The sequence below is a fragment of the Moschus berezovskii genome, chromosome 6, assembly GCF_049115385.1.
Source record: "Moschus berezovskii isolate FMDL1 chromosome 6, NW_MosBer_1.0, whole genome shotgun sequence".
Classification (NCBI taxonomy): domain Eukaryota; kingdom Metazoa; phylum Chordata; class Mammalia; order Artiodactyla; family Moschidae; genus Moschus; species Moschus berezovskii.
In genome coordinates, this window is record NC_142465.1 from 122,901,134 (window position 1) to 122,921,386 (window position 20,253).

A 20,253-nucleotide genomic window follows, 5' to 3' on the forward strand; every position below is an offset into this window, starting at 1 on the left:
ACAGGCCCCGACCCCTTCTCCTCTCCACACACCCACAGACCTTCCACTCCAGGGGAACGGGTGCCCCCTGCTCACCATGAGGCCTGCAGCGGGGACTTCACGTTTTATGTCTAAGACGCCCACCCCCAGCACCCGGTCCCCAACACTGACCAGACCCCCCACCCCGAGCCTTGGTCTGCGGTCTGCACGTTCACACGCCCACCCTCACCGTCTCCCGGGGAAGCCCGGGCGCTCCTGCCACCCACTCCGGGAAGATCACTGTCCACACGCCCTGGCACCCAGCCCACCTACTGCATCCGACTCCCCACACGAGGCTGTGCCCTCAGACTGTCTGGGTCACCCCCTCACCCAGAAACCCCAGTCCCCCTCCACCGCTGCTCAGTCATCAGACTCAGAGGGAGAGGCAGCCACAGGACGTCCATCCAACACGCGGGCTCCCTCCTCCCCACACCTGAACCACCTGAAGGCTGGCATCACAGCTCCCCAGGGTCACACCCAGTCGTCACCACCTGAGCGCCTCTGAGGCCTGAGCCCCGGGCAGGCTGAGTGGGGCCGGCTGTCTGGAGATGAGTCAGAGAAGACACTGCCCCCCAGCCCGAGTCGCGGGGGCCTGGCAACTCCGCAGGGCTCATCTCCCGCGAGAGGCCAAGGGCGGGCAGGCAAGTGTGTCCCCTCCACACCTCACGTGTCCCCGGAGGAGAAGCCCAGTGCCTCCCGGGCACACGGAGTGGATGCCCCAGGAGTGGTCACATGGGGGATGTCCACAGAAGGCCCCCTCAGGCTCTGAGGGAGGGGCTGCCCTGCCCCACCCCTCAGGGTCCGGGTCCGCCGGTGGGCAGGGTGGACAGTGCCCCCTGCCCCACAACCAGCAGCCGCCCCAGGCCATTGGCAGACGGTGAGCAGGCCCTGACCCCGGGTCTCCCAGCCACATGCCCAGCTGTGCCCAGGAAACCCCGGGAAGCCAGCAGAGGCCCCTCGGAGCTGTTTGCAGCGGGTTGTCTGGAATTTTCCCCAAAGACTAACCTTGTCCTAGGAGCAGATCTGAGTCCTGGCCTCAGGCACCCAGGACAGACGCGCACACCACACCTGCTTCCGACTCACGACCTGTAACGCCCATTTATCAATAAGCAGAAATTGCCTCCTTGATAAATGAGGACTCCTAAATAACTTTTCACTGTTTCCATTAATTCTGGAGGAGAAAACCCTCCCCCACTATTAAGGCAATCTCTTAATGTAAACAAAGTTGTTAATTAGACAATTTTTGAGCTATTGAAAATGAATTCTGCTTTAAAAGAACAAATAATCACAATATAAAAATCACAGCATTTCTAATACATCAACTAATCTTCCATCATATTCTTAGAAAAATGGATTCAAATAATTTATTAATGCGCCACCTCCAATTTCATTCATAAATAAGTCATTGCATCTCAAGCCCCATTTGATGGATCGGAAAGGTTGTGAGAGCTCCACGCTCTAGGAAAACAGGGGGTGAAAAGGGACCATGGCCATCTCAGGACCAATGTGGGCTTTTGTAGGAGTTACATTCCATGCCACCCCATCAGAGACCATTGTCCTTTTCCTGGGTCAGGGGCTCCGTCAGTGGGCATGGCCTCGGCCGTTCCCAACTGTAGCCCAGGCTGCGGGACACAGTCTGCCCTTTCTGAGGAGGAGCCACAGAGGAGAGAGGATATCACTCTAGCAGTAGCATGACGGCTCAAGTTGCAAATCTGACCTCTGCCCGCCTGACCTCTGCACGCCCCACCTCTGCACTCCTGACCTCTGCACACCTGACTCTGCCCACCTGACCTCTGCACTCCTGACCTCTACCTGCCTGACCTCTGCTCAGCTGACCTCTGCCTGCCTGACCTCTGCACTCCCGACCTTTGCCCGCCCGACCTCTGCACCCCTGACTCTGCCTGCCTGACCTCTTCCTGGCCTCTTTCCAGGACGCTGCTCTGATCACCCCCTTTGAAGGGAGGTCCCTGTCCTAGGCCGTGTGGGTCTCCCCTCCTGGCCCCCTCGATCGCACACAGGACGACCTCAGTGCAATTCTGGGACTGAGAGCAGGAGCGCCCAGGACCACCTCAGCTCTCACGTCCCCTCAGCCTCCAGTCAGTCCTCGGGGGGCGGCCAGGCTGGGTCAGGGGCTCTGTCCATGGGTGTAGCCTCGGCCGTTCCCGGCTGTAGCCCAGGCTGCGGGACACACTCTGGCCTTCCCACGGAGGCGTCACAGAAGGGAGGGGCTGAAGCCCACCAGGAATAGGGGGTCGCCCATAATTTCCAAGATCAGTGGGGGTGTCGCTGCACTGATGCCGGCCGGGGCAGGAGTGACCCCGCCCCCGTCCTCTGTCTTGGCCACCTCTGGTCGCGCCCGACGTCCACAGCTCTGCCACCCCCACCACGGGGTTCGTCCGGTCTGGCCCTGGCGATGGGACAGGCGCAGCAGGGACTGAAGGCCCCTTCTTCAAGACCTGAGGGCTCCGCCTCCCGCCCTGTGTGGCCCTCTCCTCCCGGCTAACCCGCCACCCGCTCCAGCCCCTGCATGTCCCTGAGTCACCTGCACCAGTTCCCTGTGACGGGGGCCTGATCAGGTCACAGGTGACCCCGGACGGGCTGTTCCGTCCAGAGGTCAGAGGAGCACCCCCCCAGGAGCTGCACTCGGGAGATGATGGGCTTGGTCCAGGCAGGCGCCCGCCCTGCCCCGCCCGCCACCAGGCTCCAAGCTGCACCCGGCGGTCTCCACTCTGGCCGCCGGGCCGGCCCCCAGCTCCCACTGCGCCAGGGTCCGGCCTTGATGACACGGGTCTGCGCGCGGCCCCTGCCACGGGACCCCTCCTACGGGGGTGGGGAAGCCTGGTCACAGGGCAGAGGGAAGGCTCGTCCTCCAGGTCCAGCGAGTGCCACCCGGACAGCCCCCAGCTCCTCCGTGAGCTCCAACAGGCACGGGGGTCTCCAGGGCCCAGGGAGAACTGGGGGGAGGCTGCCCCCCACCCCCAGGCAAGCAGGCGACAGAGCCACGACCACCCCTCCCTGGGCAGCGGCCCCTCACACAGATCCATGCCCACCCTCAGGGAGTGTGGAGGCCTGGGCCGCCCCGGTCCTGGCTGGGAGCAGAGGTCACTCAGAGAGGTGGGCAGGGGCGGTGTCTGTCGCCTCAGCCCGGGGGAAGAACCCCGCTGCTCTTCAGAAGCTGAATCCGCCATCTCCTCTGTGACTTCTGGACTCCACTCCCACCCCCGGCTTTATGAAAGCTTCCTCCAGCTCTTTAATGTCTCAGCACGGCCACTGCGGCTCCAGCTTCTCTGTGACTGTGCCATGGGGACCGGCCCAGATAGTCGCTCTCACGCGGCCCAGCCCATCTTCCCTTTCTTGGATCAGAAAGTCCCTCGCTGAGGTCGACCAAACCCCCGTGGGTGTGGGGCTCACAGTTGCCCGAATTATAGTCCACCATGCCCTTCCTATGCGGAGAGTCAATCGCTGGAAAAGACCCTGATGCTGGGAGAGACTGGGGGCAGGAGGAGAAGGGGAGACAGAGAACGAGACGGTTGGACGGCATCACCGACGCGATGGACGTGAGTCTGAGTGACACCGGGAGTTGGTGAGGGACAGGGAGGCCTGGCGTGCTGCAGTCCATGGGGTCGCAAAGAGTCGGACACGACTGAGCGACTGGACAACAGCAGTAATGCCCTCCCTCCCACCCCACCCCGCAATCCCCTGCTTAAAATCCTTCCCAACTCCCGACCTCCCCTCTCTAACGCCCTCTGGGCCTCCATCCCAGGTCAGCGGGGGAAACAGCCAGACGAACAGGTGAAGGTCACAGCCCAGGGCAAGGGCTCCCCAGGGGCCGGGACTGCTAGGGACCCCCTTCCCACACTTCACCATCTGTCGGGCACAGTCAGACAAGAGTCCGAAAGGACAAGAGTCCCAGACCTTGGTTACAACGGGGAGACACGATAGAGAACGAATGAAAATAACGTAAACTCCTGTCCTCTTCTAATCCTCAACAGATTGAATGCTTGTTCAAAAACACGATAGCGGCAGCCATGTGTTTGGTGGTAACGCTGTTGGGATAAGTGAGGCAGATGGCACAGGTCGTAAGCGGGGACTGGAGACACCCCTACTACAAGGTGCCTGCAGCCCCAGGAAGTGGGGTGCGCTGGGCAGACTGGACCTGTGCTCACGGTGAGAGGGCGTCGCTCACTCCGGCGCGCCAGCGTGCGCTAAGTTGCCCAGTCGTGTCTGACCCTGTGACGCCGTGCACTGAAGCCCACCAGGCTCCTCTGAGCACGGGATTCTCCAGGCAGAGATACTGGAGTGGGCTGCCATGGCCTCCTCCAGGGGACCTTCCTGAACCAGGGGTCAAAGCTGTCTTTTATGTCTCCTGCATCGGCAGGCAGGTCCTTCACCACCAGTGCCACCTGGGAGGGCTTCCCTGATGGCTCAGCTGATAAAGAATCTGCCCGCAATGCGGGAGACCTGGGTTTGATCCCTGGGTCAGGAAGATCCCCTGGAGAAGGGAACGGCCACCCACTCCAGTGTTCTGGCCTGGAGAGTTTCATGAAAGCCCATTGCAAGCTCTAGAGCAACAACCAAAAGGTTTAAAAACAAAAAGAGCATTAAGATGTGTAAGAGAGGAGAGGAGCCGTTAAGCAGAGCCGGCAGAAGGAGAGACCCGAAAGGGACCGAGGCCGAGGGCAAGCCGAAGCAGGGAGGGGGGGGTGGGAGCCCCATGTCGGTGAGTGCTGGCTGCGAGTCCACTAAGGCCAACCAGGCAGAAGCTCAGGGGTCCGGACACGACTCCCACCTTCACTTCTTCCCAGAGTCCCCACTAGGAGAGGAGTCCAGTGAGGACATGGCCCCCTCCCCATGCCCAGCAGGGCCCACAGGAGGCCCTGGGCAGTTCCTTGACCTCCAGCCTCCCTGCCCAGTGTCCTGAGGCCACTGACCCCCAGCTAACAAGGGACCATCGTGGGGAGAAGGCGCCCAGATCCTCTTCCCCTGAGGCTCTGAAGCAGGCAGCTGCTCACCTGGGCTGAGTGCCTAGGAGCAGCACAGCCCCCACGACAAGGGCCCCAGAGGCCCCTCGCTGCCTCCAACCTCCCCACGACCCACCCCAGCAAAGCCGGCCTCCAGGGTGCAGCCCTGGGAAGGATAAGTCATCACGTTGCTCCTCAAGCCCAGTGTCCTTGGAACGAGCAGCCCTGGAAGACAATCAAAGGAAATAGGCCGCTGGTCAGGGGCCAAGCACACTTCCCTCCTGCAGACAGGCAGGTGTGGTTCAGAGCAGGGCCTAAGGGCTTTGCCCCCAGTGAGAGGTTGGTGTCCCCACGTCCAGTACCAAAGCGGGGGTCCGGCTCTGGGCGCAGGTGGGGCCGTGGGTTGGGGGCGTCCGTCCACCTGGAAGGCCTGCTGGCCCTCAGCACCTTCCGCGCCATTGTCCCCGAGCAGCTCCGGCTCCTGCAGACGCGTCCGGGCTGGTGTCCCCTCAGGACAGAGTCTCAGCCGCCGCCCCTGTGCCAAGGCCAAGAGGGTCTTCCCTGCTGGCACACAGGCGAAAGACCGTGGTTGAGAAACAGCGGATCCGGCGTCACCCAGGGCGCCGGGCACAGACGCAGCCACGTCACAAGGCAGAGACGCCCTGCTCCGTGTTTACCCGGCCTTGACTCAGGACCCGCGTCCCTGGATCAACAGCAGTTTCCGCCGGTCACTGCGCGAGAGGGACAGCGAAGGCAGGGCAGCAGCGGGCCGCGCGGGGGCACAGCGCCACCTGCTGGCAGAGCAGCCCTCGGCCGGCCCCCGGGGCGGGCCGGAGCCTCTGCCCACGCGGCAGGGCAGGGAGCCCCCTCGGCCAGGAAACCGCACGAAGCGCTCGGAATCCACCGGAATCCTCTGCAAGGAGGAAACTCTGAGAGCTTTTATCTAGCAGAACGTGGTTTTCACTCTCTGAAGAGCGGCTCAGCTGACGGCCGATTTCAGGCTCAGAGGTGAGCTCCTGGCTGGCCTGGGGGGCTCACAGCCCAGAGGTGCCCCCAAGGCCCCAGGACCCCCACCAGCGGCTGCTTCCAGTCAGAGGAGGGGCCACCCTGTCTCCGCCACCTCATCTGTAACGGCCCCCGGCCCACCTCATGCCCAGACCAGCAAACGCAGACCACCTCTGACCCACCGCGGCCAGGGCTTCCGCAGGAGGGGGCCAGCTGGGGGGCCATGGGCACGGCTCCCACTCACACGTGAGGACCACAAACAGAGCCCCCCGAGTCCCCTTGCGAGTGAGCGAGGCTGAGGTCGGCCCGGAAGACACAGGCTCCCCACATCCTGTCCCCAACCCCGAACGTGCCCTCCGGTCAAGCAATGCTGAGCTTCCTAACAGCAGTCTGACCTGGGGCGTGGGAAGCAGACACAGGGCAGGACCTGCCACCCACTCGCTGTCTTCACAGAAAGCAGAGGGTGTTGGGGGGACCAGAGCACAGGCCTGGGCCCTGGAAGCCCCCACCCCACCATGGAGACCCCCGTCGGTGGCCTAGCCCCCTGCTGCCCCGCCCCCAGGGCCCCCAGCATTCCAGGTCAACTCCAGGGCCCACCCACTTTCTTCCTGGCAGCTTCTGCATCCACACCCCTCAAAGGGCTGGGCCCCTCGGAGACCCTCACCCTGACTGGCCCCAGGAGGAAAGCTGACCGCTGGGTGTGTCCACCCAGGGTCGGGCCTGTGCTCTGTGGCCCCTGCCTTCAGGGCCTCTGCCTGCAGTGAACGCGCAGAGCAGGGGAGGGGAGCTCCCAACAGACCCCTGGACGACCAGAACCGCCCCGTCCAGGCAGGAGCCCCAACCCGTTTCACAGTGTCCACGAGCTCAGGGTGTGTCCCTGCAGGACTCCAGCAGCTTCCCTTCCTGGCATTCCCCCCTCTGCAGGGGTCCCCTAACCCGGTGGCCAGACCCCTACCCGGGGGCACCAGGGGCTCAGACACCTGGAAACAGGGAAAATAAACACTCAGAGGTTAAAGCAGGTGACCCTGGTCTCAGGGAGCAAATCCACTTTCAATTTCCCTAATGGCTCCATTTATTACCTACTGAGAATTTATTTGAATCCCTAGTGGTTTGAAAATTTCTTCATTTCCCTGTTTATCAAGAAACACGATTCACAACCAGAGTGGCTCCAAGCTCACAGGCCGAGCTCATATTTCACTGGACCTGCAGGAGTGGGGGGCTCCCAGACCACTGGACCCCCACCCAGCTTCAGGGAGCTCTGTGGGATCTCCTTACGACCCAGGGACAGGGTGTCCCCAGGACCCCACCCCGAGATGAGCAGGCTCCGGGACTGTGCCCCCCTCTGGACCTCTGGCCCCTGCCCACCCCCTCCCCTAGCCTGGGCGTGAGCCCCCTAGGGCATCTGGCTGGGGTCTGTAGATGTGCGTTCCCAAACAGCCTGCGCCGAATGTAAGCATCCCATCCTCCCACAGCTCCTGAGCAGACTGTTCCCATCCCCTTTGATCTCGAGTGAGCACAGAGAGGGGCAGCGACTTGCCCAAGGCCACACAGCCCTCCAGCAGCAGCCTGGCTCCAGAACTGGCCTCTGAGTGCCCTGGGCTATGCAGCCACAGTCCGAGCTCTCGGCAGGGTGAAGGCCTGAAGGTCACAGTCCATGCAGAGAGCCGCCGCAAGGATGGGGCACGGATGCAGCGGGGGCAGGGGGCATGGCGGGTAGGAAGGAGCCGGGCAGAGGCTCCGGGCGAGGGAGAGATAACGACAAGCCTGGAGGTGCATGGGGACCCAGAGGATGAGCTCCCAGGGCTTGAGAGCCACAGAATTGGTGATATATCTCGGGGACGGCAGAGCCTGGAACGTGCGGGAAGGGGGCCCATGTGGAGCGGCCTGAGTCAGAGGTTCTGCCAGGAGCTGTTCTGACCCCAGAGCTGTGACCCCAGAGCTGCGCTAACCCTGGCACTGGCGGGAAACAAGGCCTTGGGGTTGTAATAAATTGAAAACAAAACTTAAAGCTCCAGCCCCCTGGGTAAACTTTTCCTCGGAGTTAATTTCCAAGATAAATTGTTTTGGAATTGTGTGGTCCATCTCGCCTAAGCCCCCGGTGTTTCTCTGATTAGACATTTTCATCTAAATGGACCTGGAGTCTGAATGGCACCTCCATCCCACCCGCACTGACATCTGCCAGGGCAGCAGGTTTATGGGGAAAGTATGAATTCTTCGCCGATGGCTTTGCTCAAATTGAGCTATGTTCCCAGTGAAATTAGATGAGGCCCTGGGCTGTCTGGGGAACATCCACTCAGCTCAGGGTTTAGGGAGCAATGGGGCTGCAGCGGATGGGATCAGGGAAGGCAGATGCACTCCTTCGGCGGGGGGAAGGGGAGGGGAGCCCAGGACAGGTTTGTGGGTGCCCCCACATGCAGGCTGGCCTGCCCCATAGACTGGCTTCCTGCGGCCACAGACCTCATCAGAGGGGCCGCACTGAGAACATTCTCTTTAAGGACACAATTCCTTGGTGAGACAGGAACCCGCCAGCCCACCAGCAAAATCTGTACAGAAGCTGGGTGCCCACTCCAGTGCTCTTGCCTGGAGAATCCCATGGACAAAGGAGCCTGGCGGGCTACAGTCCATGGGGTCAGACACAACTGAGTGACTAACACACAACACATGCCGTCCCACCAGCGGGGGGACAAGGGCCCCAGGGAGACGGTCCCAGAAGGACCTCCTCTGCACCTGGAGGGGTGAACCGCCTGCCTGGCAGGATCCCAGGAAGCTCGGGGGCCAAAGGGCACATCATCCCCAAGGACCTGGTCAGCACAGAGAAGCTGCAGGTGGTGACCAGGGGCCTACGGAGCACCCCAGCCTCCCGCCACGCGTCTGGGCAGCTGAGCAGCAGGAACACCGGCCGTGGTCTCCTGCTGGGAGTCGGAAGCTATTTACCTTCCAAGGCTCTGAGATGTTTCTCGGGGTCAGGACCACCTCCCGGGCTTCACTGTTAATGAAACACAAAGGGAGGAGGTGGGAGAGGGAAGTAACAGCAGTGGCCGCACAGCACAGGTCAGATCCGTAACCAGGGACACGGACCTGGGCTCGGGCTCGAAGCACAGGCTGGCTGCCGCTCACCAGCCCACGTGAGCGACAGATATGCACAGGGATGGTGCCGCCGCAGCACTCCCTGCAAAGCCTGACCCTGGCGGGTCCCTGCGAGTCCAGCCCGGCACCGACAGCAAAGCGTGTGGTTGTGTCTGACGGCCAGAAGAGGAATCAGCCAGGAGCACGGGAGTGCAGAGAGAGGGTGACGCGGCTGCTGCAAGGGAAGAGAGGCCCGAGGGAACACGGAGTCACGGAGAAGGAGGCCGGGAGGATGTGCAGCAGCAGCCGGGAGACGCCGGGCCGCACCCGCAGCGGCGACTCGGCCGGGAGGAAGGCGTGTGACGATGAGAAGGTCAGGTCCAGAGCGAGTGGTGCCCACAGAACCTTCCACCTCGGAGGAACTCCGAGACCTCCCAACGCGGGAAGAACCAGACACAAGCCTGGGAGCTGGTCGCAGCTGAGAGGGGGGACCACGGCTCCCCGAGGGGGCCCGGGACCCAGGTCATGGGGTTGGGCTGGCAGGCTGGCTGCCCCGGGCAGACTGGGCCTGGTGAACAGAAACTACTTCAATTCTCGAGGTGTCCAGTGTTTTAAATTAATTACTGCAAATTGAACTGCCTTTCCTTTCCTTATACGTGGTAACCAAGAGTAAAACAGTGTTTAAAGCTTTGACAAAAAGTCATTTGCTCAGTTCTGGCCCATGAGAAACAGCCGCATCTCTTGTGTTGCGAGCGAAGTGTGGACGGCTCCCGGCCAGCACACTGCTCATACTGATCGGCCTCCACGCAAGAGTTTGACATTCATTTCCCACTGGAACCTCAAAACAGTCTCAGATGAATCCTGACCGTCCCCAGTTTACAGATGAACAAACGGAGGCAGGAGAGCTAAGGCAGGGGCAGCAGGCACACGGGGGACCTGGGGAGCGGCCGACACCCGAGGTCTCTCCCGCGCATGTGTCCGGATGGACTGCCCACACCTGAGTGGTGGTGACTCTCCCGGGCCCTGGTCCCGAGTTTGTTCTCCGAATATTCATGCCTGACGCCCTGTCCTCAGCGCCCTTCAGCCAGAGCAAGGGTCTAACAGGACGAAGCTCAGTGGCACAGCTCTAGAGACCCCCCTTGTGCACACAGGCCATGGGGCCATCAGAACCTCACCACTGGGTCGGGTTTAGACCCTCGAATGTGATCACAGCTCTTCAACATGAGATTCCACCCACGGAGTGACTTGGTTGACCTCCTGCGCCACAGCCGTCCCTTCTTGGAAATTTCAAAGTCCTGCTGACGTGTTTCACAATGGATTTGGGGACAGAAAGTCCTTTCTGTCATGTGGGGACATGGTCTCTGCGACATGGAAACCGAGGCTCCGCCTGAGACAGCCCGCGTCGCGCCACGTCCCTTCTGTTCTAGAATCTCCGAGCGGGCTCCAGGGATGGTGTCCTCCCCTCAGCTCTGCCGGAAACGGAAAGTTCAGAAAGATCAGAAGTCAATTAAAATAAGAATATGTTGTTCCGAGGGGACTTCCCTAGTGGTCCAGTGGTTACGACTCTGCACTTCCAAGGCTACAGTTTCCATCCCTGGTTAGGGAACTAAGATCCCACATGTGAGATGCCAAAAAATAAACAAACGGTTATCACTGTCACCCCGGCTTCCCTCCCCCACAGCAAAAAGGGTGTGCTGACCAGTGTCTCAGGGCCACTAGACAAGACCAGCTTTGACCTCCTCCCAGCCCCAAGGTCCCTCCTCAGCCTGCCTCAAGGAGACCCCACTTTCTGGGCACAGGGGCCTCTCGGACACACCTCCTACCCCAGACCTTACTCCAGGGCCCCAAGCGTGCCCCCCCAGTCTCCTCTGCCCCCCGCTGCTTCCCCCTCCCTCTCTGTTCTCTGCTCTCCCTGATCACCCGAACCTTTCCTCCTCCAGGAAGTCCCCCTGGCCTGCACCACCCTAGCCAGGCTCCCTTCTGTGGCTGAGATCCTGCCACAGGATCCTGCCACAGGGCTGGGGGGCGGGAGGAGGGTCTCAGCACTCCCCGGAGGCACCACCACATGTTTGTTTATCTTGCTTTTAGCCCCCCTCAGCTTCTGGGCAAGGAAGACGGCTGGACAGGCACTTCCAGGGTCACCCCTGAGTCGGCAGCTCTCTCCTCTCGGCCTCCCTGGGCTCCGCCTCCTCTAGGAGTCCATCGGTGCCCAGAATAAACCACACCCCATTCTTGGAGGCTGGGCGGTCCACCCTCAGAGGACCCCTGGTGGACTTGTAAACAAAAGAGCAGCTGCTGCAGAGCCATGGGGAGCAGTCAGCCGAGGCCGCTGGCCCCCGGGCGTCAGGTCCAGCTCCCCTCCAGGCCGTCCTGCAGTGCACACTACAGAGGGAAGTCTCCGGCTGGGCGTCGAGTCCAGCTTGCCTCCGGGCCTTCCCGCAGTGCACACTGCAGCAGGAAGTCTCCGACGGGAGTTGGCGAAGTTCCTGAGTGGCCGAGGGCATGGGGCAGGCCTGCGGGTCACCCCTCCCTGGCCGAGGACGCCCTTGGCAATGTGTCCCCCAGGCCGTGGCACCCAAGCTCGGCCGCTGTCCAGCAGGGCTGTGTGTGAGCCAAACATGCCTCGCTAATTCAATTGCATCTGTAACTCTGAGTTAATCTGCTCCATAATTGGGTTTTTGCAGGTGACACTTGAGATCATTGGATTTACAGGGTCTGTGTTCTGTCTCTAGCCTGCCATCGCCAACACTCAGGGGGCTTCGCCACCTGTCCCTTACAGCACCCCCCACCTCTGCTGAGGCCAGCGGGGCTCAGAGCAGGGGCTTTCAGACAGTCACAAAGCTGGCGAGGCCCCTGGCCGGCTCCAGGCCTTCCGCTCACCACCTCCTGTCCCCCGGCCCCGTCAGTTCCCACTCCTGGGCTCCACGGGTGCCCCGGGCCCCCGAGACATCCAGCTCCGCTGCCCCAGCTCTCCCAGGGCATCTGGTCTGCAAGGCTCAGGGGTCCCTCTGCCAGTGACCCCACCTGGCTAAGCCTGGAGCCCTGGCCTGTGACCCGGACAAGAAGCATGGCTGCAGGCACACAACCGCGCAGCTCCGGGGCTGGATCTCTCCCGCCTCCCCTGCTTCTGCTGGGCCTCGTCCCTTCCCGAGCTCTGGTCCCTGTCTCCACAACCAGCCCCAGCACCGCCCTCAGCTGCCCCCTGACTCCCAGCACCCGCCCCCACCCCCTGGTCCAGCGTTCTCCCATCCAGCCTGGACTCGTCCTCAGGGCCCATGATGCTGGTCCTATGGTTAACACCCAGGGGAGCAGAGGGCGGTGCGCACAGGGCTGGCACTTGGAACCCCCGCAGTGCCACCCCCTCTGGTCCCCACTCCGGACACAGGGCTGATGGAGGCGAAGAGAGACAGCAGGAAAGCAGGGGGCAGGATTCAGGCTCAGAGATGCGGAACAAGAGGGGCCTCCAGGCCAGAAGGCTCAGGCTTCGAGCTGGAACCGGGGGTGGGGGGAGGCCTCCGGGGGCAGCAGGGAGCCTGTCCCCGGGGAGAATTCCCCCTCCCCAAGCTGGGTTCACACTGCCCTGAGCTTAAAACCAGAAACCCGGCGCCCACGTGTTCCTGGCCCCGAATCAGCCCCTGCGCCCCTGCCCTGCCCTGTGCCCTCTGCGGACGCCCCACGGTGTGAGACCGGGCCTCGGGCGTGCCATCGCGTGTCTCCTCTCGGGTCAGACCTCTGCCCAGCAGAGGACGTTCGCCCATTCTTCCATTTGTCTAATCTTGCCCCTTTTCCACATTTCCATCAAGTTATTGTTGTTGTCACCGATTACCTCGGCAGTTGGTAGGCTGGCTTCAGTGACTAGAGGCTCTGCCTCCATTGTATGTTCTGCGAATCCACGTGCGCCTTGGCTTCTTTCCGAGGCCGCTGGTTACCATGCATTTTTCACAGACTTTTGGTGGCTCTCTTCACATCCGTATATGTGGGTCTGTTCCTTCTGCCCCAACTCCAGAACCACGTCCTGCTCAGGAAGGACCCCACTTCATACCCCGCAAATTCTCCCTCCTCGTCCAGTGAGCAGCAAGACCGCGCCCGGCCAGCTCCAGAAAGCACGCTCCTTCCAGGTGGTTTGGGTCAAGACCTGCGGCTTGACTTCTATTCTCTAATCACAGGTCCAATTTTGACCCGAACCACGTAATAAACAATCCAGTCTATCCCCTCATTCAAAATGCACTATTGATTATACACTAACTCCCCATCCATTCACCCCCGACACCTGCAATCCAGCCCTATTGACCAAGAAGGCTGCACGCGCTCTGACTGATGAGAGAGGGGAGGACCGAAGAGGCACCTTCCTGGAGGCAGCTCTGGACCAGGGCAGCTGTGACGGACCCGGGAGGGCACTGTCCTGGGGGTAGCACCTCTCAGAGACCTCGGACAGGGAGGCTCCACCCAGCAACCTGGGGGGAAAGGAGCAGCTTAGGCAGGCTCCTAAGCTGACACTCTGGATCCCTCCCAGAGGGGCAGGAGTCTGGGGCCCTGCTGAGGCCCCCTGGGTGCCCGGGGTCCACTGCTGGGTCAGTCAGCACCTCCCCAGGCTCCCTTCTAGGACCTGGAAAAATCAGACAGGAGACTGAGAACAGAGCGCCCTTCCTGCCAGCCTCAGGCCAGGCTCCCAGGATCCCATCTCCCCACAGCCAGGCCCCTGCAAGCCTGGCCCCACGTGAACAGACACGGGAGGTAGACAATATTGGGTGTGAGACAGGCTACAAGGATGTACGGGGAATACAGCCAGTATTTTGCAGTAACCATAAATGAAGTGTAACCTTTAAAAACAGTATAAAAAAAATTTTTAATCCATCAACATATATGCTTCCCTGGTGGACCAGGGGTAAAGAATCCACCTACCAGTGCAGGATACAAGGGTTCAATCCCTGATCCAGAAGATCCCACTTGCGCAGCACAGCTGAGCCTGGCCACCTCAACTCCTGAGCCCGTTATCCTGAGCCCGGGAGCTGAACGCACTCAGCCCACGTGTGGCAGCCACGAAGCCCGCTTGCCCCAGAGCCCGCGCTGCACACCTACTGGAGCCACTGCGATCAGAAGCCTGCATGCAGCAAGGAGAGAAAAGCCCCAGCAGCACTGAGGAACCAGCGCCGCCAAAAGTAACAAGCAAACAAGTAAAACTGTTTCAAAAAGTCATCAATCAGGGAGGCTCAGGAGAAGAATCACGCCCCCCCCCCTCCACTGTGGCCATTGCTGCTGTAGAAAGGCACTCTCCAGGGGACGAGGGACAGGCGACTCTTCCTCAGGGACCCCTTCCCAGGAGCCCAGTGGTCGGGGGGCTGTGCCACCCCCAGTGGAGCCATCACCCTGTTGAGCTGTCTGGGGAGGGGGAATCAGAGGGTTAAAACGGGAAGAAGCAGTTGAGTTACAATGACGGGCCCTGTGAGCTGATACCCCCAGGCTCCCGGGAAACCCACAAGAATCAGACGAAAAGAACCACCAGGAAGATCACCGAGCACATGGCTGGGAAACAGAACTAAAACGTGAAAATGAATCGTCTTATTATAGACGATCATGAAAGAGAAGCCAGCGTGGGAGAAGGAAGCGCAGGTAACAGTCGGTCCAGACAACGGGGGTCAGCTAAGGAGTGGACTCTGGGAAGGACCCCGCACCTGCAGAGGGGCCTCTCGCAGCCCTCCTGAGGACACGAGGCCACAGGCAAACACAGAAACACCCACATGGCCCTGGACGCCAGGGCAGAACCCTGGATACCGGCCTGCAGCCTGAGTGAGTCTGCGGAGCTTCCAAGCCCAGAGCCGCCTGGAACGGCGCCCGCGAGTGGACTAGAGAGACGCTCACTTGCAGGCAGAGAGGACCAAGGCCGTGGTCACCGTCTGCAGAGGGCACGGCCACACCAGGTCCCTGGAGGAGCTGCAGACCCACCGTGTGTCGCAGGCTCATCCACTTAGCGAGTCTGTGAAGCCCAAATAGACACCACGATAATGAGAATAAATTTATTTTCTACATAATCGCTGTTTTTCTTCCACACGCTGCTAATATCTCTTTGATACTTATTCAATATCCAGTAAGACTGTAATTAATCCAGGTTTTCTTTAAAAAACTAGAGACATGGCAATGATTCTATCTGGTTCCTAGGGAAGATGGAGGAGGAACAGCGCGGCACCTGCTGGCCTGTCCCCTCGTCCTCCGCCGGCAGTGACGCGACTGCAGGGTCACAGCACAAGTACGCTCCGGCCCAGACACCGCCCAGCAGATCAGCAGCCTCTTCCGGTACCCACCTGCTTCCTTTGTGCGTCCTGCTCGCCCAGGCAGGCACCCCAGATACCTGCTCAGGGACCAGCCCAGACTGCTGCATCCAGTGGTCCTGGAAGACTCCCGTGCCAGGAATGGCCACTGACCAGCTGAAGGTCATGGCCACTTTCCAGGCTGGGAACTTGGAGCAACAAAGCAAAGCACTCTCCAGTTTCCTTCCTGGAGGGTCTCAGACGATCCCCCCTCCTGTCACCCCAAAGGGGCTCAGGGCCCCAGGTCTAGCCCCCAGCACTTCTGGAGTAGGCAGGGGTCCTGCCAACAGCCAGGCAGTCGGGCCGGCCCCCTCTGTGGGGAGCAGGCTGCCCCAAAGCGCACTCGGGCCTGGAGGCCAAGGACACAGCCCCCAGCACAAGGCTGGCCTCCCCACAGTCCAGACTCAGAGATGCTCTCCTCCGAGCCCACCCTGCAGCCAGAACTCCCTCCCTCCCCAGAGAACCCCCCTTGCCGTCAGCAGCTCAGGGACACAGCTGCTCTCCACACTGGCTGTCCATGGCCCTGGACTACCGACGACTCCCTCGGGACTTCTGACTTAGCAGACAGGTTAGACCAGTTCCTGGCCCAGGTACATCCAAGACGCCCCCTCACCCCAGGGAGAGACGCCAGGAGGGTCCTTGTGGCCCCTCTCCGTTCCATCAACAAGGGTTAATTAAAACGCATGCGGTTCCCGAGAAGTGATTGGAAGTGGAGCTGTGATCTATTAATTTATCGTCTCCACTTCCACTGGGCGCGGGGTTCATACATCTGCAGATCTTCAGAGGGGAGATTTCTGGCAAAGGACGGCCTTGATCCCCTGCAAGATGGTGTTTCCCAAGCGAACGCCCTAAATGGAGTGGTTAAAAGTGAAAAGCATAAATACCCACCCACTAAATGGAGTAAAAATGGAAATGTCTCCTGAAAGGCATGGGTACCTACTTGCAGAGGTGAGTCTGGAGCTTTGCATCCATTAAGCTTCCCCCGGTGGCCTCTTGTCCATCGCGATGATAGGCGGCCACCCAGATGGCGGACAGCCTGACCTTTATTCAGCTAAAAGCACGGGGCTCTGGGTGTTAAGCGGATGTCACTCCGGGATGGAACTGATCCTAGAATGAGAATCTCTGGAGCTGTCTTAGATAATGTGATGGCAAATGGACTCAGTGCGCTTGGCTCGGGGCAAATAAGACAAAACCCAATGCAAATAGTCCTTCCCCTGCTGAGCTGCTTTAGAGACCAGCAGCTCCTCTCCCCAGAAAGAAGGCCTGGTCCCCAGAGACGCAGCAGCTTTCACAGGATCCGGAGGGAAATCCCTGAGCTTGCTGCACGAAGGGAACCCCTGGGGGTAGTCAGGTCGACCTGAATGTCTTCCCGCTGACGGAGCAGGTTTGAACCGGACAAATAAACACACGTGTATTAGAACAGTTAAGGGCACTTTTAAGAAGACTCATAGGAAAGCACTTGCCCCACCAAAATCAAACAGAGTGTTGGGACCGCCGGAAATACGTCAGGAGGGAACGTGGACACAGGACCCTTCTCAGAGACAGCAGTCATAAACACCGGATAAGAAGACCGAGACACTGGGGAGCCCGCAGAGCAGACGGAGGAGACAGAGGATCAACCTTGGGAACACAGTCTGGGGAGGGGAGGCGTCAGCGCCCCTGTCTTCCCGGACCACCACCTGCCGGGAGCGCAGACAGCAAGGCCCGGCCGCCCAGGCTGACAGGCCTGGGGTCGGTGTCCAGGGCTCCCTGTCCAGCAGACTCACCACCTGCCAGGAGCGCAGAAGGCAAGGCTCGGCTGCCCAGGGTGACAGGCCCGGGGTCAGTGTCCAGCAGACTCCCCTCCTGGGCCTCGGGGCAGCCTCCAGGGCCCTGCAATCCCCAGTGTTGAGGGCTGAGCTCCGGGGTGGTGGGAAGCAGGCAGCCAGGACAAAGCTGAGGGCGGGGTCGCATGGGAACAGGTGAGGGGCAGGGCCCGCGAAGGGGGTCCCAACGGCACGTCCCCGACTGCGTTCCCAGGAATCAGAGGAGGACCCTGTTTCCGGCAGCCGAGATGGAGGACAAGGCTTTGGACACTGCAAACATTTCGCTTATTAAATTTGCTCATTGTCCATCAATTAAAATTAAACATTAAACGTCCGCGTGGTTTGCCACTGGTGGTTCGCAATTTGTTAGGAAACAGGAGAGTCAGGACTGAAATCCTAGGAGACTCTGAACGAGAAATCTGTTTAGGACAAAGCCAAGTCAAAGCCACAGTATCATGACTTCTGAAAAATTAATGCTGTCTGTGGCTAGGGTGTATTTTAAACGTGTTGCATTTAATTCACACTTAAGTTGTGACTTGTCTCTTGCTTTGCTGAAAAGCTCTTCCCATTTTTTTTTAAGCTGTCAAAGGAAAGAGCAACCGAAGGGAAATTAGAAATACAATAAGAAGGACTTCCCTGGTGGTCCGGTGGTTAAGACTGAGCCCTCCCAATGCAGGGGCCCAGATTTGATCCCTGGTCAGGAAACAACTAGATCCCACATGCCATAACTAAGTTCACGTGCCACACCGAAGACCCAGTGCAGTCAAATAAAGTGATTAAATGAAATTTTTTAAAAAATAAAATAAGAGATTAGAGACTGGTCTGAACATTCTTCCAAAGAGTAAACGTAGAAATGCCACATGACCCAGTGACTCCACTCCTCGGTTTTACCCAGGAGACATGGAACAGACTCACACGCCCAGCAGACGGTGGGGACAGCCCCAGGTTCCTCAGCTGAGGACACACAGGTGGTCTGTCCATGAAGCGCATGGACTGACCATCCAGCCTTAAGAAGGGGTGAAGCCTCACACTCACTCCAGCACCGCGAACCCTGCAGACAGTCTGCTCAGTGAAGGACGCTAGAGGCAAAGGGCAGGTACTGTGTGAATCCGTTTGCGGGATGTCAGGCAGGCAAACCCAAGGAGACAGAGAGCAGGTTGCGCTGCCGGGGCTGGGGGAGGTGGGGAGGGGGCATCAGAGCTTCACGGGCAGGAGCAACCCTTGGAGTGATGAAATGTCTCAGAACTCTATAGAGGTGGTGGTCCCACAACACTGTGAGTGTGCTACACGTCCCCGAACCGTTGACTTTAAAATGATCGTGTTACATGAATCCCACTTCAGTAAAACGAAACAAGTCGTGGAAGCTACGGGGAGATCACAAGAACTGCAGAGCTGTGTGCAAAGTCAGAAGCCTCCCCAGGCCAAGGTGCAGGAGGTCCCTGACCCCAGGTAATGCCCGTGTCCCCCAGGCTTGAGCCCCACGAGGGTGGCATCCTGATGGATGGGCTCTTGCCCCTTCAGACTCAGTCCGGCAGGGACACAGTCATCAGTGCTCAGCAGCCGGGCTACGAGCAGGTGGAACGCTGCTCCCCCTCCGCTGACCCCCTTGACCATTCCCCACACTCCCCAAATAACACCCCCATCCATTACACACAGAGATCTCCCACCTGATGACTGATAACCGGTACAGGTCAAGGTCTCATCATGAGTCCCTCCCCCTTGCATTAGAGAACTGGCTCATGGTTTCAAGAGTTTGTTCGTGGTCCCAAACTATCTGTCTGTCTGTGGGGCCGGCAGGGCAGCCTCTCCCTCTCCTGGTCTAAGGAAAGTCCCTTTCAGTCACAGGATAGCCTGTTTGCCATCTGAGCAGGCTCAGCCCGCATGCCCACTTAATCTAAACCATGAAGATGTTCTGGGTGGATCGGATCATTTCAGGCTGCACGCCGCCCCCGGGCCCAGGCACCCGACAGCTGCCACGTCTGATTACACAGTGCTGCATTGAAGCTGACTCTCCATGCGGGGCTGTTCGCGCGGGAGATGAGGGAGCAGTGATCCAGAAAGAACGCAGGCCCAGGCAGGCAGCTCTTTCCATAAGACCCTGATCCACAGTCAGGAAACACAGCGCCTGCATCCCTGGGGGTGTGAACACTCTGTTAAAACCAGCAACCAGGAGGAAAGAGATCCAGAAATGTGGCCGCGTCATGGATGCAGAGTCGGATCCCCCGGTGTCCTGCCTCTGAGACCCTGGAGTCGCTGCACCAATGGGCAGGTCACTCGCCCTAAGGAGACCGTGGGAACCCATGAGCACGTGACCCCGGCTTCCGGCCTTGTGACATCACAGCCCAGCAGCAGCAGAGGGCTTGGGGCCCAGGTGCTGCCCCAGGGGGCCGCAGAGAACCCACCGGCATGGGGGTCCCCAGAGCCCAGCCCTTTCTCTGTCAGACCACCCACCCCGCCTCACCGACTGCCTGCCACCCTCAAGGAGGTTGCAGAGGGGGTTACCGCATCCTCCTGTGAGCCTGCCCGTTGGGGCAGCCGAGGGCAGGGAGGGGCCAGACTGCAGAGTCAGCAGCAGCCTGGGGACCCCCATCCAGAGCCCCAGAAAAAGCCCACCGAGTGTGAGGATCGGGGCAAGCACCCGCGGAGGGGACTGAGGTTTCTATCACCCAGGCTCAGCAGCCAGGGTCCCAGAGAAAGAGCTAAGCTGTGGGTGGAAGGGGCAGCCAGCAGGCACCAGGGCAGGGGCGACCCCCCTGGGGAAGTGGACTCCCCGAGCCCCACCACCCAGCCCAGCACCCGGTGAGCTGTGCTTGGAAGCTTCGTTTCCCCAACACAGTGGCTGGTCCATTTGGGGGAGCGGGGAGACAAGCCGTCAGCCTCGGAGGCTGGGTGTCCACTCCTGCGTCTGTGTGCCCCTGTGCATCTGTGTGTGTACAGGTGTGTGTGTGTTCCTGTGTGTGCATTGTGTCCGTGTCCCTTTACACGTCTGTGTGTGCTTGCGTCCATGTGCTCATGTGCAGCTGTGTGTTGCACACGTGTGTGTATGCAATACGCATGCCTGTCTGTGTGTCCCTGTGTGTGCCTGTGTGTGCG

General features: G+C 60.1%; 1 protein-coding gene and 1 long non-coding RNA gene across 2 annotated transcripts; both read right to left on the reverse strand.

The window, feature by feature from the left end:
- Positions 1-416: 416 nt before the first annotated feature.
- LOC129537066 (uncharacterized) lies at positions 417-5,652 on the reverse strand. The gene is made up of 2 exons (XM_055396372.2): positions 5,342-5,652; positions 417-5,204 (listed from the first exon to the last, which is right to left on the reverse strand). The coding sequence occupies exon 2, from the start codon at positions 3,204-3,206 to the stop codon at positions 2,088-2,090; it is 1,119 nt and encodes a 372-aa protein (XP_055252347.2). The 5' UTR covers positions 3,207-5,204; positions 5,342-5,652; the 3' UTR covers positions 417-2,087.
- Positions 5,653-8,859: 3,207 nt separating this feature from the next.
- LOC129536446 (uncharacterized) lies at positions 8,860-15,779 on the reverse strand. The gene is made up of 3 exons (XR_008681811.2): positions 13,953-15,779; positions 12,877-13,504; positions 8,860-10,519 (listed from the first exon to the last, which is right to left on the reverse strand). It is a non-coding gene; the product is annotated as an uncharacterized LOC129536446 (long non-coding RNA).
- Between the last annotated feature and the right edge of the window lie 4,474 nt (positions 15,780-20,253).